Source organism: Chiloscyllium plagiosum, chromosome 11, assembly GCF_004010195.1.
Source record: "Chiloscyllium plagiosum isolate BGI_BamShark_2017 chromosome 11, ASM401019v2, whole genome shotgun sequence".
Taxonomy (NCBI): domain Eukaryota; kingdom Metazoa; phylum Chordata; class Chondrichthyes; order Orectolobiformes; family Hemiscylliidae; genus Chiloscyllium; species Chiloscyllium plagiosum.
In genome coordinates, this window is record NC_057720.1 from 16,428,387 (window position 1) to 16,447,115 (window position 18,729).

The 18,729-nt window shown below is 37.7% G+C and overlaps 1 protein-coding gene across 7 annotated transcripts in view; it reads right to left on the minus strand.

Moving 5' to 3' along the window:
• Window positions 1-2,104: 2,104 nt before the first annotated feature.
• znf644b (zinc finger protein 644b) overlaps window positions 2,105-18,729 on the minus strand; it is a 189,979-nt gene continuing 173,354 nt past the window's right edge. For 6 of the 7 annotated variants that reach the window (XM_043698768.1, XM_043698769.1, XM_043698765.1 and 3 more), the window contains 4 exons: window positions 14,770-15,381; window positions 10,236-10,358; window positions 4,626-4,728; window positions 2,105-4,306 (listed from right to left, as the gene is read on the minus strand). In XM_043698768.1, coding sequence (XP_043554703.1) covers window positions 4,114-4,306; window positions 4,626-4,728; window positions 10,236-10,358; window positions 14,770-15,381 — 1,031 coding nt within the window. In that variant the 3' untranslated portion in view covers window positions 2,105-4,113. The remainder of the gene's footprint in view (window positions 4,307-4,625; window positions 4,729-10,235; window positions 10,359-14,769; window positions 15,382-18,729) is intronic. The other variant, XM_043698771.1, reaches the window with a different exon arrangement.

Consider the following 18,729-nt stretch of genomic DNA (forward strand, 5'->3'; position numbering starts at 1 on the left):
CTATTGACACTAATCATGAATGTGATGGAAATTCATCACTTGCCTGGATGTGTGTATTTTCAGCAACATTCAAATAGCTTCACAACACTCAAGAACAAGCAGTGCACCTAATCAACATGCCATCCACCATTTCCCTCTAAGAATGGTGTACAAAAGCACCCTATACAAAATGCATTGCTGTAACTCTCTGCAATTTTTAAAAAATTAACTTTTCAAACCTGAATATCCAATATGCTCATGTGTCGACATAACACCACACGCTCACCACAACCTTCAAAAGCAATTCGGGGATGGTCATTAACTCTTACCTCATGTCAATTAAAAAAGTTTTTATCTGAAAACAATTGCATCATGGTAATGTTTTTAAAAATTAGCAATTTAGACTTTCTCCCACTAAAACACGGGACACCAATATCTTTGACTTTTATTTTATGAATATTGGTGAGATAGAAAATTATTCTTTGACTTTTGCTGTTCCTCCATGAACTCTAAAGTGGAAGTGGCAAGAACCCTCTGTGATAAAAGTAAAGCCCACTTGTATGAAAAAGCATCATACTCATGCAAAGCAGTTCAAAACTCACTTGATTTTGCTTAGGTGTGTCACTTAACGCACAGTCAAGGTTAAAACAGGTATTATGAATGTGAGTTAAAGATACATTCCTGAAATGCATTACAAGCTTAGAAGTCTCTGTTTCTCAAATATTTCTTAAATAGAGAATCTTCAAATAAAATTTCTGTAAACAATTTATAGGTAGCTGGATTGCTGAAACCCAGTTGATGCATGTGTGGGATTTTGCCAGTCTTCCTAAGTTAGGGTTTTCCCAAACAATCATAGTTGCAGCTGTGTTCATGCAACTAGTTTAGAGAGAAAAAAACAAAAGCAAAAAGTTTGCATTATTATTCAAAATATACAGAAATACAATGGTAAGAATAATCACACTTTTTCTAACACTTAAAGCACGTGGGATATTACTCGTACTGAGATTGAGGGTGGCATTAGCTTACAGGGACATAGGAATCGTTGGATGACTATTTTCTAAAAACCTGGGAGTCTCATGTAGTACTAATATGGAGGTGCTGACGAATTAATCCCTCTAATTCCTGTTAGTCTACACAGACTCAAAAACAAGAGGAAAATTCTGTGGTGTAAAGCTTTAAGATTCACAGGTACACTGTCAGCCATTTCCACTCCAGCTCCACTTACCATGTCATGTTTTGAATTATTTGTATACTGTCTTGTAAAATGTCATTTTCTGAAAAAAAATCTACTTCAACAATACTAACATTGGCCCCATAGTAGCCTGTTCCATAAATTGGCCACTGGTTCACTGAAATATTGTTTCTGCACATTTATTTTGAATTTATCCACCTTCAAAGCACAGGTCACATCCTCTGTTCTACTGTCCTGAAAAATGAAAAATAGCTGGTCACCATCTATATTATCACAATAATCACATTGCATCTCATTGATATTTTAGTAAAAACAAAAGCAAACATGATAAAAGAGATTAAATTTACAAGCAATACTGAGACATTGGAGTATATTGAGACATATTACTCCAAAATAAATAATTTTATGCTAAAATCATTATGCAGAAAAGGGCTCAGATATTTTCAACACAGCTCCTCCTAGTGGCAGAGCAAGTGACAAATATAACCACCTAGAAGCATGCCTTTTCTGCGAAATGTGCCTATGGCTTGAAAGGCAGGGGAGGAGGAGGATTTCTCAATGGAAGGCAAATTATCCTCATATACAATAAAACAAATTAAGCATTGGGAAAAAAAAACTTAACGAATTGGTTGGCATTACATCTAAACCGCTGTGGAGCGCTGTAGGAGACCTCATAGTGCTACAAATCAACAGTCTATATCTTGCAATTAGCTTACAAAGAGGTCAACAAGAATCAGCTGGATTGCAAAATTAAGAAATAAAACAAATGAATCACAGAAGAGGAGCTGTTATACATTACTCATTATTTGCGTTTGTAAATTGATGTCCTTCATTGTTATATACGCCACTATAATATTTATATATTCAAATAATAATCAGTTTATTGAATAAAATAACTGCTAGACAATAAGGACACAAGACCTTTAACCATAATTAATGTATGACTGTACATTTTATTTCTGCCACTAGATAAGTAGACTTGTAGTAATAGCACATTTTCACATAGTGTTTACACAGTTTACTTACAAATATGAGCGTGCACAATCACGTCTGAGCACTTGATATCATGTACCAGTGTACTTGTTCCATATACAGTAATTGTATCATCAATTTTGTTAAAATGCTTAAAGGATACAATGGTTAAATTTTGGGAAACTCATAACTGTATGGAGACCTCAAAGTTATAAAGAACATGCTTTTCTTTACAATTAAGATTGTAGAGAAAAAATATAATTTTAATTTATCCAATTCTTGAAATATAGGGAGCTCAGAAACAAAAGATGAGCAGGAAGAATAACTTTTAGCAAATTAAGAGCTACACTGAATTAGTACCTGTAAACCTATTTCTGCAAGTAACTAAATTGGTTAATTACTATCTCAGCCTATTTTAGAAAATACAAATATAAAATCCAATAATATCCATCTTAATAGCAATGCACCCCATTGTTTCTGTACATGCTATACTAATAAAAGACGAGTACATACATTTTGTTGAGATGTCCTCAGTGAATACTGACCTTTGCAGGGAACAAAATTTATATTTAAAGGTCTGTTTCTAAAAACATGATAAATCTAAAACATTCGAATGCCAAATGTACAGCAATACAGTAATCACTAGACTTGGGGAACTATCTACACACTACTATATTCAAAAATGGCATGGGGTACTAGAAAACTTGCTACCAATTTGTTAAATGTATTGTTATAGGGCTATAGTTCCTCATAATTGCTTATAGCAAGTAGCCATATACAGATTTCAATTTCATCAAAACAGATGAAAATAGTATCAGAAATAAATTGAGAACAAAATAGGTCAATAATATTGCTACTTAAAAAGCACGCTGAGAATGTTTTAGGCCAGTAAAAAACTATTTATTGTCAAATGTTGAATCGTGCACTAAATATATTTTAGACTGGTTTCTCAAGGGAAGAAACACCATATGCATCATGCTTTACAATATTATCAGTGTTAATTTCTTCATAATTTTCAAGTGGTCTGGGAGTCAAAGTGGTTGATTGTTCAATGTACAATGATGCTAGAAGTCTGAATTCATGAGTAGCCTATTGGTAACATACTTGCTTCAAACAGGCACATTTTCATTCTTCCTATCATGAACATACGTTATTCTAAAATGAATCATGTCCTACATCCTTAGGTGAATTGCACCTCTTGCAGCCAATCACGGGACAGCACTTATGGCAACTAGGCCACTCTGCCCTCCTGGCGAGAAAAGGGATGTATTTGCAATGGCAGAAAAATTAGGATAGCAACGGAATAAAATACTTTTAATAACTAAATTAACTTTTCATTTCTGAAAGTACAACAATATGTTGAAAACTGTAATTCAATTAAGTGAATATTTTGTGCAAATTTACATTGAGCACTACTAAGACGTTTTTCCAAAATTATGCAGCCAAATAATTTCTTGTGCAAACAAAGATAACTATCCACAGTGGATGTACACAATGCTAAACAAGAATATTGCTTCCTTGCAAAATTGGAAGTTAGAATAGTGTTTGTAAATGTGTCAATGAAATTTTATGCTTCATTTCCTGCTGCCATAAGGTTCCTCAGGCAAAAGGACTATTTTTCTGAAACGATTAGGGAAATATCTGACTAGTGATATATGCAAATTCTTAGCAAATGTAAAATGTTCTTCAATGTATCTACAACTTTGACCAAATTGTGACAAATTTAAACAGAATTTTTAAAGCTGATGGACTGCTGGTGATCTATTTATTGATTTGCAATTCCAAATAGATGCATAATTATTTGAGGTTTTTGAGGAAGTCATGCCATTTAAAATAATTCCAAGGTTATAAATAGTTTACATTGTTGCATTGATCTTTCATAATGGGAGGGCAGAATGTACTTTTACTAGGCGCTTATGGCAAAACACTACGTTAAATTTACAGATTAAGTAATCACAATTCTGAAAAAGTTAGGAAGCTGCCTGTGCCATTAGCAGAGAAAATGATGATTCAGTTACTGGAAAATTTTCTTTTGATGGCAATGAGATTTCCACCATTCCAGCACCAGTGCGAGGAAGATTTGCATTAACGACATGCCTCTGCAAGTGCTTTATCCAATCTTCTTGAACAGAAAGTGGACCTCGGAAGACCAGATCACAGAACCTGAGGAGATGCAACAAAATCATAATTCTGGTTAGTACGATTACACTTATGCTTATGCCCACATAGCATGATTTTAAAATTCACGATGGAAAAGCATAGTTTTGAAAGTGTTAGAAAATCTGAAAATGCTTACTGAACTGCAAAGCAAGTGATGGAAAGTAACCAGAAATTTGGTGTTCAATTTCTCCTACTTCTAAGAATACTTGAATACTTCATTACGAAATGAAAAATACTTAATCTGTTACAAAGTAGTCTCATTGTAGAATGCAACGTAACAAATTAAGTCTGCAAGTTGACCCTGAAACAGCAATCCATTCACCTGCATTTGAGTACATAAGCATCATCAAGTGAAGGAACAAATAGGGAAGACTTCTTCTTGGTTCCTGACCGTGATCGTGACCTCTTCTGCTTGCAGTCAAAAGCTGGAAAAAGACATAGGAATGTAATTATTCTCCATGTAAACAATAAACAATTTAAATGAAATATACTTTATGGAGCAAGTTTCACAAAAATTAATAAATTAATAACAGGGCATTACTAACAAATTTTGAAAATAAATTTCCTCAGTTACCAGGTTTGCACAATTGTAAATATTTGAGATAAACACCAGAGAAATCCAGCTAGTTGCTAAAAGTTAAAAGAATTTCAAGGAAAACAGTTCTTGAAGTACAGTCAGCATCATGGTTATGCACAACCTTTAAACTAACATGGTGACACCATGGTTTCTTTATCAGGTTAAAATACAGTGAATAATAAATATCTATGTTTATAGAAGGGCCAAAATTGATCTCTCACCTATACTGACCTAAATTGTGGCTTTATTACACCCTGATATTAAAAGGGGAATGCCATTTCTTATTTCTTACCCATGGAAACATTTATTTGGCAGATGAGAACAGAATTTGGCTCCGCTGTGATGATACATATGAAAGAATAGCCTGCTATTGCCTCACTATAATCTTGCATGAAAAAGAGTACCATATGGGTGAGCTGCTAGAGGATTGTTATAAAACCACAGAACTATGTACCAGCATGAGTCATATATTCATTAGGTGGTGAGAGGAGATGAAGAAGTAAATTGGTGAAAGATAAACACACCATCATCTACTAGAAAATTTACAATAATCATGCCAATACCATTGTACATTTTATCTATTTAGATTGGAAAGGATTTCTTTTTTAAAAAAGAAAATAAAAATCAAATTTTAATGCTCAGAGAAAAGCTCAATTAAAATTACAAGTTATAAATAACAGTATTTTGCAGAATAATAAATGCCATTTTAATTGTGCAAGAACTGGCACATATCAAAATAATTTCACTGCAATGTATAGAATAAGCTTCAGTATTCAATCATTTTTGAAGGTGAAATATAATACTGTAGCAGTTTCCATTTTAACCAATGCAGCTAATATACAGATGGTGCTATCATCCAGACCAGGAAACTTGAGGGTATGGTTAGGAGGATAATTACAGACTTCAGCAGGACATAGACAGGTTGGTGGAATGGGTGGACACATGGCAGATAAAATTTAATGCAGGGAAGTGTGAAGTGATGCATTTTGGTAGGATGAATAAGTAATATAAAACAAAGGAAATGATACTATAGGAGATGTGGGGAACAGGGTGTATAAATACACAAATCACAAAAGGTGGCAGAATGGGTTGAGAAACAGCCAAGGCAAATGAGATCCCAACCATTTGTAAATAGAGTCACGGAGGACAAAAGCACGGAAGTTATGGAGAATCCGAACAAACAGTAGGTTTGGCCTCTATTGGAAGATCATGTCTATTTCTGAAGAAGTGTTTTAGTTGAGGAATTAGGAACTTCAATTACATAGATAGACTGGTAAAGCTAGGAATGCTCCTCTTCGTAAACGTGAAGAAGGGATTTGATAAACCTGTTCAAAAAGACGAGATGACAAAAGAGATAGGGATAAACTATTCCAATTGGTGGAAAGATCTTAAGGCGACTGACCAAAGAATCAGAGGCAACAGAAGGAAACACTTCTTTAAAAAGTGAACAGTTAGGATCCAGAATGCGCTGCCCGAGAGCATGGTGCTGGTAGATTCAATCATAGCTTTCTAAAAGGAATTAGAAAATTATCTTAAAGAAACGAGTAGTGTGTGGCATGTTGGTTCAGTGATTAGCACTGCTGCCTCACAGCACCAAGGACCCGGTTCAATTCCAGCCTCTGTCGACTGTCTGTGTGGAGTTTGCACATTCTCCCGATGGTCTGTGTGGGTTACCTCCTGGTGCTCTGGTTCCTCCCACATTCCAAAGATCTGCAGGTTAGATGGATTGGTCTTGCCAAAGTGCCATAGTGTGCAGGTTTGTGTAGGTTAGGTGGACAAGTGATGGGAACTGCAGAGTTACAGGGATAGGGTAGAGGGTGAGTCTGGATGGGATGCTCTTCAGAGAGTCAATACAGAATTGGTGGGCCAAATGGCCTGTTTCCACACCGTAGGGATTCAATGATTCAGGATCATGGGGAAATAGGCAGGGTAGTGGGACTAGCAGATATGATCTTGGAGAATCAGCATGAACATGACAGGCCAATTGTTGTCCCAAGATTCCATGAGTTTCTAATATAATTTTGCTTGTAGTCAATAGGTTTTGTTTTACATTTTGGGTTTGAACAGAGATCCTTAAAAACTAAGCCCGATGTACTTGGATGACTGGCATATCGTTGTCTGCTTTGAGCATAATTAGGAAAAATTCAGAAGATTTCACATTTTAGAGTTGTAATTAATTAGTCGAGCAGAAGATGCGAAAGCTTTTGAGTTGGAACTAGTGTTAACTGTGATGCCACAATTTCTAAGCCTGATGTTTTACATACATTTCATTGGTGGTTGGACTAGAAATTGAGATCAGAATCTGTACTGAACTAAGGAGTGAGCCTTTTCGCCAGTCTGGAATATATTTGTGTGTGCTTGTGTTAGAGGTGATGTACTGCATTACGATCAGGAAACAACAGCTGGGTTGCCTTAATTTACAATTACCTAATAATTTTGATTATATACCTCAAAAGAGTGGTTCCCTTGATTGTTCCAGTTAAACAGACAATCCACTTTACATAGATTGAGTATGGAGTCAAAATTAGCTTTACATACAAACATGAATTCACAGCAAGAATAGACCATTCAATAAAATCATGGTTGATTTGATTGCAGCCTCAAATCCACATTCCCACCTACCCCGATCGATGTAGTTTTTGATTGATGAAATTGGAGGCTACGCTTTAAAACTATACAATGACCATGCCTCATGGCTCACTAATGGGGCGGGGGGGGGGGGGTGGAAACCCCTCCTCATCTCCAAAATAAATAACATCTTTGTTTTTGAAGTGTTTCTCCTAGCCTTACTCTGTCCCTCAAGGGACAAACATCCTTTCTCCCTTCACTCTGTCAAGTCCCTACATGTTTCAAAAAGATCACCTTTCATTATTCTGAACTCCAATGGATACAAGTCCAGCCTGTCTAACCTTTCCTCACAAGATAACAAGATCCCAGGTATCTGTCAAGTGAATTTTCTCTGAACAGCTCCCAATGCACTTGCATCATTTCTTAAATAAGGAGATCAAAACTGTACACAGTATTCCAGATGTGGTTTCATCAATGTTCTATACAATGGCAGTAAAATTTCACTACTTGGATACTTTATTCCCTTCCAATAAACAACCACATTCAGTTTGCCTTTCTAATCACTTGTTGTACCTGCAAACATATCCAGATTCTTCTGTATCTCAGTTCTACATTCTCTCTCCATTTAATATGCTGCTTTACTACTTTTCCTGCTAAAGATGACTAGATAACATTTTCCCAAACTATACTCCGCCTGAAAAAATTTGTGCCACTCATTTGAACTATAATCTTTGTAAACCCTTGCATCCTGTGTGCAACTTACTGTTTTGCCCTTGTTTCATCAGCAAATTTAGCCAGCATACATTCAGTCCCACACTGATTTCTGCAGTACATTACTTGTCGCATCCTACCATCTATCATTATGCCCACCCTCTAATCATGGCAATACGTTACCCTAATACCACAATCAATTACTTTATATGGTAATCTTTGACGTTGCACTTCATCAAATTGCTTCTGGAAATCTAAGCTCTAAGTTGGATGTTACTTCCTCAAGCAACTCTAAGTTAGTCAAACATGACTTTTCTTTCACAAAACCATGCTGATTCTACTTGATTCCATAATGATTTCTAACTGCCTTGTTATAACTGCTTAATAATACATTCCATCATTTATTTCTTACAGGTATTTGGCAAACCTGCCTATAGCTCTCCGTCTCAATCCTTTCTTGAAGAGGAGTAATATTTGCTTTTTTCCAGTTGGACAGGACCTTCTCAAAATTGGGGGAATTTTGGAAAATTACAACTATTTTTTGTCACCTGAGGGATGAGGTCCATCAGGGCCATCAAGGAGACTTGTCATAGAGGCATCCACCACAGAAACAGGTCCTTTGGCCAAAGTTGTCCTTGTGACCAGGTTTCCAAAACTGAACTAGTGTAATTTGCCTGCATTTGGCCCATTTTCCTCTGAATCTTTCCTATCAGTGTACCTATCCTACCCTGGGAAGATATCTTGGTGATTCACCTTATCTATGCCCCTCATGACTTTATAAACATTTATAAAGGTCATCCCTCAATATCCTAATCTTCTGAGAAAAAAGTCCCACTGCTGAATTGTGCCTTGTAGATGGTGGACAAGCATTGAGGGAGTCAGGAGGGGAGTTACTCGCCTCTGATGTGCTCTTGTAGCCAGTGTGTATACATGCCAAGTCCAGTTGAATTTCTGGTCAATGGTAACCCCAAAGATATTGATAGTGGGGGAATTTTGTGATGGCAACATCACTGAATGTCAAGGGGAAGTGATCAGATCGTCTCTTATTAGGGATGGTCATTCCATGGCATTTGTGTGGTACGAGTGTGACTTGCCACTTGTTAATCCAAGCCTGCATACTGTCCAGATCTTTTTGCATTTGAACATGGACTGCTTCATTATCTGAGAAGTCACAAATGGTGCTGAACACTGTGCAATTATCAGCAAAGATGCCCACTTCTGACCTTATGATGGAGGGAAAGTCATTGATAAAGCAGCTGAAGATAGTTGGACCTAGGGTACTACCCTGATGAATTTCTGCAGACATATCCTGGATCTGAAATGACTGACCTCTAACTACCACAACTATCCTCCTATGCGCCAGGTATAACTCCAACCAATTGAGAGTTTTCTCCAATACCCAGTGATTCCAGTTTTGCTAGGGCTTTGATGCCACACTCAATCAAATTCAGCCTGGGTGTCAAGGGCTATCACTCTTATCGCACCTCTGGAATTCAGCTCTTTTATCCATTTTGAACCAAGGCTATAATGAAGTCAGGAGTTGAGTGGTCCTGGCAGAAGCCAAACTAGGCATCACTGAGCAGGTGCTGTTTGATAGCATGTTGTTGACACTTTCAATCATTAGTAAAGTGATGGAGAGTAGACTGATTGGATGGCAATTGGTTGGGTAGGATTTGGTCTTGATTTGTGTGTACAAGACATTACCTGAGCAATTTTCCACACTGTTGGGTAGATGCTAGTGTTGCAGCTATACTGGAATACCTTTCCAGGGAAGTAGCAAGTTCTGGAGCACAAGTCTTCAGTACTATTGCCAGAATGCTGTCAGGGTCCATAACCTTTGTACTGTTCCGTGCTTCCAACCATTGTTGATATCACTTGGAGTTCATCTGCCATTTCCCTATTTTCCACTATTAATTCCCAAGACACACTCTCTCTAGTGTTTACATCAATTATTCAAGCACTCAATAGTAACAACGTATTTTGACAAGTTATTGTTGCTGCCAGTTTTAAAACACTTCATGCCATGTATTTGAAGCACATCAAAAGAATTTGAACATGAAAAAAATGAAGACTTACGAGTGCCAGTCAGATCCCCAGCTTGTTTTCGTCTTGCATAGACTCTGAGATGGTTTGCCAAGCTAACTGCACTTGTAAAAGTTGCATGGCAATGAACACAAGTTCTTAATTTCACAGGATGCCCTTTTGTCAGGAATGCAAAGTTATAATTTAAATTAGAGACATGCTAATTTAATTATCGTTACTTATGGACAGCAAGATCAATCAATCAATTTGGAAAATTCAAAAACTTCCTACCCAAGTTAACTTTGCATATCTAAAAAATAATATACAGCACATTAAAGTACTCATTTTTGCATTTAATTAAACATGTTCTATCAAAATTACATTTCACATACCTCTTTTCCTACTTCACAAATTCCAACTTTTCAATCCTAAATTAATATTCTCTATAAAAACACTCAGTAGATACAGCTGCAATTCTTATCATTCCCAAGGCTAATGCTCATAAGGAAAGTGTTTAAAAGCCTTCATAACTGAATGAATTATATATACACCACATATTTTATTCACAATCACTTACAAGTTTCCAATATTGTGGCAGGACAGATATTTTTAAAAAAACACAATGTATGATCAATCATTAAGCAACAGGCTGCCCAGGAAAACTTGAAAGGTATCAAGCACACTGGAAACCAAACAGGACTGAACCCAAGCATTGACAAATTTATAAAGGCAGTGGTTACACCAATATTGCAAGAAACTGTTCAGGGAATGGGGAGACTGTAAATGGCTCTTTACATGAAATAGCTGATGAAGGCATGGGAGGCAAAGTGGTAAAAAAAACTGGTGAACAGCTGTTGAATACAACACTTAAATTAGTTTTGTATAGTCATCATTTTGCATGTGCAGTCAATAATGAAATCTCATGATTTGTAATTCTGATGGCTGTGCTCAAACCACTGACTGAACAAAAGAATGGACAAACAGCTACGCAACTGTAGAAACAAACTCAATATGCTATTTTGTGAATAAATGTATGTAAAAACTGGTATGCAATTTGTCATTAGTGGTGGTCATTGCTACATTTTTAATATGGTGTTTATAAATAGAGAAATCGAAGACAGCTTTTTATTCGATGGTGGTTGTAAAATGTAGTACACAATTTCAGGTGCATCTAAAAATGACAAACTTTTAAGAGGAATTGCAAATACCTGACAGATTAATCTGCTAAGCATGTGTCACCATCATGGTAGGATTGTCCTTTTACAAATATACTATTTTTTGAATGAAACTATGAAATTCAGGAAATTATGCAAAAATAAACAAAAAAACTTGGCATCTTGGAAGCAATTTTCACTCAATGGGAGAGAAGTAACCAAGAACAGTCATGTCATTAGACTGACGACATTGATATAATAAAACTATTTTCAGGTTGCCTCTAATAGTGGGAAACTTGAGAACAAATCACTGGTTATTGGATAACCAGGATGAGTGGGAACGGTGCTGTTTAAAACTATTCTGTACCTCTTACAGGGAAATTCAGTGTAGTCTGGAACACAACTGCTTTGTCAGCATTGGAATATGATGATTCTTGGTTGTGCACCCCAGTTGCTCCACAGTTTGTTGGAGGTATAGATTCATAGAATCCCCACAGTGTGGAAACAGACCATTTGGCCCAAGAAGTCCACACTGGCCCTCCGAAGAGTAACCCACCCAGACCCATTCCCCTACCCTATTAATCTACATTTATGCGTATCTAATGCATCTAACCCACAGATCCGTGAACACTATGGGCAATTTAACATAGCCAATTCACCTAACTTGCACATCTTTGGATTGTGGGAGGAAACTGGAGCAACCGGAGGAAACTCACAGACAGTTGCTCAAGGCTGGAATCAAACCTGTGTCCCTGGCGCTATGAGGCAGCAGCGCTATGAGGCAGCAGTGCTAACCACTGAGCCACCGTGCCGCCTTAAGTAGTAGCAAGGTCACCAGAAGGAAGAAAATCTTCTACCTCTTCAGATAGTAAAGGGTTAGAGAAAAGGTAAACAACCTAGGTATTGCTCCAAGAGATGGAGATAAAGCCACAAGATACCCAATGACCGGCTCGAACTGCCAAGACATGTGTTCATAGTTTATTTCAGTTGTACATTGTCTTTCGCTATTTTCAATGTATCATCAATTAAAAAGTAAGATGTCGCAGTCAAAAGAGCTTCTTCCTGCAAATTATTTTAGAGTGCAATTGCAAGTAGGAATTCTTCCCACTGACACATGCTGTACTATTAGATTTTGCATTGATGCCTGCAAAGCCAAGTACATTAGTTAATGATACTCGATAATCTGGAGCATGCCCCATCTTCCTGCTTCACAGACCCCACAGGGAGAGAGATTAAGTCTTTGACTCAGGCAGATAGGTCATTTATCCCTGTTTTGTTCATGTAGATAAAGTCACAATGTCATAACAAAAACAGAAATTAATAGGAAAACCCAACAGGTCTGGCAGCACCTGTGGAAAGAGGAGTTAACATTTCAGGTCCAGGGACCTTTCTTCGGAACTCATTTCTCTATATACAAATGTCATCATACCTGCTAAGTTTCTCCAGCGTCTTTTTTTGTTTTCATTTTCCAGTGAAAGGAGGTTTTCTTTTGCACAATGTTACAAATATCACCTACTTCACTGAAATAGCCTGATGAATAAAATTTGGGATCAAGTGATTTTCAGTTTCAGTGAAGTACTGATTGTGGTTGGTGTTGCAGCAAGTTAGAATAGAATAGCGGTCATAAATATGTACAGCACTGAAACAGACTCTTCAGTCTAACTCATCCATGCTGACCAGATATCCTAAATTAATCTAAACTCATTTGCCAGCATTTGGCCCATATCCCTCTAAACGCTTCCCATTTATGCATTTATCCAGATGCCCTTTAAAAATAGTTTTGATTCATGGAGGAACGACAAGTTAAATAAAACAAAGAAATGTGGATGCTGGAAATCTGGAACCGAACGCTGGAAGAAATGAGTAGGTATGGCAGTATTTGTATACAGAAAAACAGTTAGTGCTTGAAGCCCAATGACCCTGCATTAGCGCTCTTTGTTACAGCTGAGGTACCTGGCCTGTACATTCAACTGGGCTAAAACCTGATGCAATTATGGGACTCCAGACATTTACTTGTTACTACTACTACTACTCATCCTGCAGCCACAATGACATTCTAACTAGAATTTTCCAGAAGCTCCTGGCTAAAATCCTGCATTAACTAAAACAGATAACTTCCTGCAAACTTTAAGGTCAATTCCGGTAGCCAATGTAAAGCCATTGCAAAATCAGCTAGAAAAATCATCAAGCTAATTAGATTTGATAAAGTGCGGCACTGGAAAAAGCACAGCAAATCAGGCAGCATCTGAGTTGCAGGAGAGTTGCCTTTTCAGGCATAACTCTTCATAAGGGCTGGGATGGGGGGAAAAGGGGGTCTGAGGAATAAATAGGTGGTGGGGGTGTAGGACTGGCAAAAGGTAGGTGGGATGGCGATAGGTGGATGAAGGTAGTGGTGATTGTGATAGGTTGGTCGGAACTATGTAGTGGATAGGTGGGAAGGCAGATAGACAGGTGGATCAAATCAAGAGGGTGGAACCAAGTCGGAAGGTTGGATCTGGGGTGGGATGGAGGGAGGGCAGATTTGGAAACTGGTAAATTCAACATTGAGGCCTTGTGGATGTAGGCTTCGGAGGTAGAAGAGGAGGCGTTCCTTCTCCAGTTTGTGGGTGGCCTTGTTTTGGTGAAGGCGGCCCAGAAGGGACATGTTATTGGGGGAGTTGAACTGGATGGCCATAGGTAGGTGGGTTGGTTGATGCGTACAGACCCAAGACGTTCCCTGAACTGTTCCGCGGGTATGTTCTTTGTCTCTGTGGTTTCCTCCACATTATCAAGAGCAAGGATGCAGTAAATGAGGTTTGAGGATATGTAAGTCAATCTTTGCCAGATTTGGAATGATCCTTTATTCCCTGAAGCTAATTAATTACCCAAGAACAGATAAATAATTACTTCAAATATACTGGATAGAGAAATCTCAATTATTCCCACCCATGATCTGCAGAATTATTGTAGAACTGATGACCTGTTAATGGCTCATTCTGGGTCCCTAATAAGCATAGGGTCTTAACTTAAATTGTCACATAGGGGCATCACTGATTCAGATGGATTACTGAATGCCTAAAAAGAACATGTGGTCCAAAACAGTATTATGCACATTTCTATCAGGGAACAAACGGACAAGACTATGACTGATATTCTGGGTTTTAGAGGTAATTTTATTCCCTTGAAAGATTAGATGGTGCTAATCTTTGAACAGCACAAGGTGAAATGTCATAGCCAAGTTCTCATAACCCTCAGAATAATAACCCGAGAAATCTTTAGTATCAATCATGTCATAATGAATTGATAGACAATTAACAACGTTCAGGCACATTAGTGCCAAAAAGTTTACACATTTTGAAAGTGCATGAAAATTTTTAAACTCTTCAATTGCCATAATTGATCTTCTTAATTCCTTTGCTTCTGAAAACATCATGCCTCAAACAATGATGGCTTACCTGTTTGATAAGCTATATCCGCACTTGTCACTTGTTGTGATGATGTACTGGGCTGCAGAAGTGAACTGCCAAACTGCAGTTGAAAGGGGCGCCTGTGATTTGGTAGTCGTTTCTTTGCAGTTTGAGCATAAATTCTTCCCGGCTGGGATTTTATTAATGATGACGTTTCCTCTCCAAATTTATTCTTAAGAATCTGCATTAGGGAACTTGACTGTTCATCTGTCTCATTAAGCTTTTTTGGCTGCAGATCTGAGAGGTCATGCAAGTCTGATTGTGGTGAGGGGAAGGATTTTGTTTTCAATTCATTTTGCTGCAGTTTTATTGTTATACCATTTGGAGCAAGAAATAAGCCATCACTTGATGCAAATTTCTGTGATACAAAGGGCTTGTACCTAAACTGTTTGCTACTCAGTAATTTTGCAATATTTTCAGCCTCTGCTTCGTTTTGCATCATTTCAGTCAAAATGCTCAGTGGAGATTTGTGTGCTTCTAACTCCGTCTTCCCCAACCTCTTCAAATGACCGCGGACATGATTCGACAACCCAACCTTTGTATCAAACCAACCACCACACAAAGGACATGTATTTTCAGTTGAGGAACCAGATTTTACTTCTGTTAAAACAAAACACAAATAAAAGGTTACTCTAATAACAGTAATGGTGGACTCAAGTGAAAATATGATAATCAACTACTCTGCATCTATTTCTGTAAATTTCCATATTTAAATTTTACTAGTATTATAAAAGATTCAGCTTTATAAAAGAAATGGTATCAGTAAAGTAATACTGAATACCACAACTATTTGAAATATTTGCATTTATGCACGAGAAAATCAGTTTTTTTTTTACATTAAACTTTAACGATACAATTTATAACCTAGTGCCAATATTGTAGTTGCAAAACAATGGCACTGATACTGCCCATTAAGGATTTTTGGTTGGCATAGTAGAGTTTTCCAGAAGTTTCCCTGGCTTGAGATGAAGCACAAATTATAATATTTGGGTCAAATTTTATCAGATGAAAAGCGGAGAAATTGTGCTGATTTGAAGTGGTGTCTATTTTGTTCCTACTCAACACAGTTTAATAATCTACCACAATGTACAGCAAGTGCAAAGTTTGATTCTTAAAATAATTATTTGTTCCCAGGATGCAAATATTACTGACAGAGCTAGCCATCGGCCAGAGTTGAAAAGCGCAGCAGGCCAGGCAGCATCCGAGGAGCAGGAGAATCGACGCTTCGGGCATAAGCCCTTCTTCAGGAATGAGGCTGGTGTGCAAAGCGGGCTGAGACCGCTGGGAATACGATAGGTGGAAGGAGGTGAGGGTGATAGGCCGGAGAGGGGGTGGGGGTGGGGCCATCGGCCATCCATATTTGCCTTCAAGAAGGTGACAGTGAATTGTCTTCTTTAACCACTACATCCACGTGAAGTTACACCTACAGTGCTGTATAAGATAGATTTCCAGGTTTTTGAACCAGAAACAGTGAAGAATGCAGTTCCAAATCAGGGTGATGTGTGATTTGGATAGGATTTGAAAGTAGTGGCACTGCTTTTGTTCTTCTATAATAGAGGTCGAGGTTTGGAATGCACTGTCAAAGAAAACCTGGTGCATTGGAGTTACATTCCTTTGCTCAGGTGCATAAAAATTGTGACAATAATTGCACGAAGATATATATTAGAATATAATGTTTTCATGTCTTCTCTTCTATATTCACAAATTTCAGTATTTTGTTTCTGTTTTACTATCAGTCTTGTTTTCTGTCCGGCAGAACTTTAATCTCTTCTCCATAATTACAATTTATTTTTGTGTTTCTTCAAGTCTACCACTGTAACCCTGCTTGATCAATTCTTTCTCAACCTCTCCTAGACTTGGTATGTTAATGCTCCACGAATCAACTAGAGTCTGTATCTGTTTGACACGAGTACTGATTTTCCTTACAAAAGCAGTGGAAAAACTAACAAATTAAAAAGCTTGGCTATGATGATTCATGTGACAATAGCATTAAAGCCAGAAACAAGCAACTCTAACAGTTACATATTTGAAGTTTCAGCTGCATGAAAACACAAGAATACCATACACAAATGAGACATAAACATCTCATTTGTGCAAATTCTTTTTTTACAGATGGCAGGGATGGCTCAGAGTACTTCCTCTTAAATGAATACACTGGCAATACTAAAACGTAATTGTACTATTCCTCAGGCTTGCACCTGGTGTGCATACTCCACTCTTAGCCCACACGTGCACTCAAATGAATTAAACCTTTCCAAAAGCTCCCAAAAAATCTGCTTGCTTAAGGAGAATTGATAACGACTTTGATACAGGAAACAATGTTGTCATTGGTTTAAAAAAAAAGTGTTTTAAAAGGTCTGCAATTGAAGTTACTTCAGCAAGATAAGGACCTTGTTTGGAAAGGGTTTTGTTAGTTGTCATCACAGGTCAAAGATATCTTCTCAACTGTTTCCCTAAGAGCAAGTACTTGGGGAATCAACTTTCTGCAACATTCATAAGGAGATGTTTTGGGTAAGATATTGTTGCCAAGCTCAACAATCATGCATCAGAGCAGCAAGGCTGTCATCCAGCCAATAGATCCTTTCATGGCAACATCTATGAATGATCTTTACTTTACAAATCTATTCTCCATCTAAACTGAAACTGGATTTAAAGGAAAGAATTACAGAAATTAAGGGACTCGGCAGCTGAAGTTAGGACCACTAAAGGTGAAACAAAATTTGGAGAGTACAATGTGGTACAAATATTACTGGAGAAAGTCACTGATGCAGACTCAAGAGAAATTTCTGAAGAGAATGATCAATGAAAGGGACACAATTGTAAAACTTCAGAAGGTCTGTCCTTGTTCTTAAAATTTGCCATGTTCCAACGATCCCCACTTTTCCAACGTCGGATGGAATTACAGGTTGTAAGTTGGATTTTTATAATTACTAGACAATTCTGGCTTGCTACATACCAGAATGAATCACCACTGGCTATAGACCTAAGTAACTGAAAAGTAGAACATGAATGTTATCCATTGTTTATTGCTGTTATAATTTCAAAAGGAATTTATCTTTATTCATTCATGGGATGTGGGCTTCTCTGGCTGGGCCAATGTTTAGAGCTAATTACAAGTCGTCCTAGAGGGGTGGGGAGTTTCCAGCTTGAACCACTGCAGTTTATTTGGTCCATGCGCATCCAAAATGCCATTTAAAAAGGAATTTCAGAATGCTGACCTAGCAACACTGAAAAAGTAACAACATTTCCAAGTGAGGACATTGAGTGATTTGTTTGAGAACTTGCAGGTGGTGGCATTTCCACTTATCTGGTGCCTTTATCTTTTTAAGAGAGTAGTGGTCATGGATCATAAATCTCAGCATAGTTTTGGTGAATTTCTGCAGTGGATCTTGTAGATGGTTCACACTGCCACTGTGTATCAGTGTTGGAGGGAGCAAACGTCAATGAATGTGATAATCGATGGGCTTTTGACCTGAATGAAGAAAAGCCTGCTGAAGCTCCACCCAACCAAGTAATTGGGAAGTGTTCCATCATACTCTTGTCTTGTAGGTGATGTAAATGTCTTGGGATCAAGCTGCAGAATTCCTAGCCTGTGACCTGGATTTGCAGCCATAGTATTTCTTTGGTTAGGCCAGTTCAGTTTCTGGTCAATGTTAACCCGCATGATGTTGATAGTGGGGTATTGAGCAATGTGAACAGTATCGAATGTTAAGAATGATGGTTAGATTTCCTCTTGTTGCAAATGATCATTTATGCCTTGCAAGTGATAATCAATGTAATTTGCTGCTTCTCAGTCCGAGGTCTGGTGGAATTTCCACATTGACTGCTCCAGCACCTGAGGAACCGCAAATGGTACTAAATATTACTCCCACTTCTGACCTTGTGATGGAGGAAAGGTCATTGATGAAACAGCTAAAAATGGTTGGATCTAGACCTGAGACATTTCTA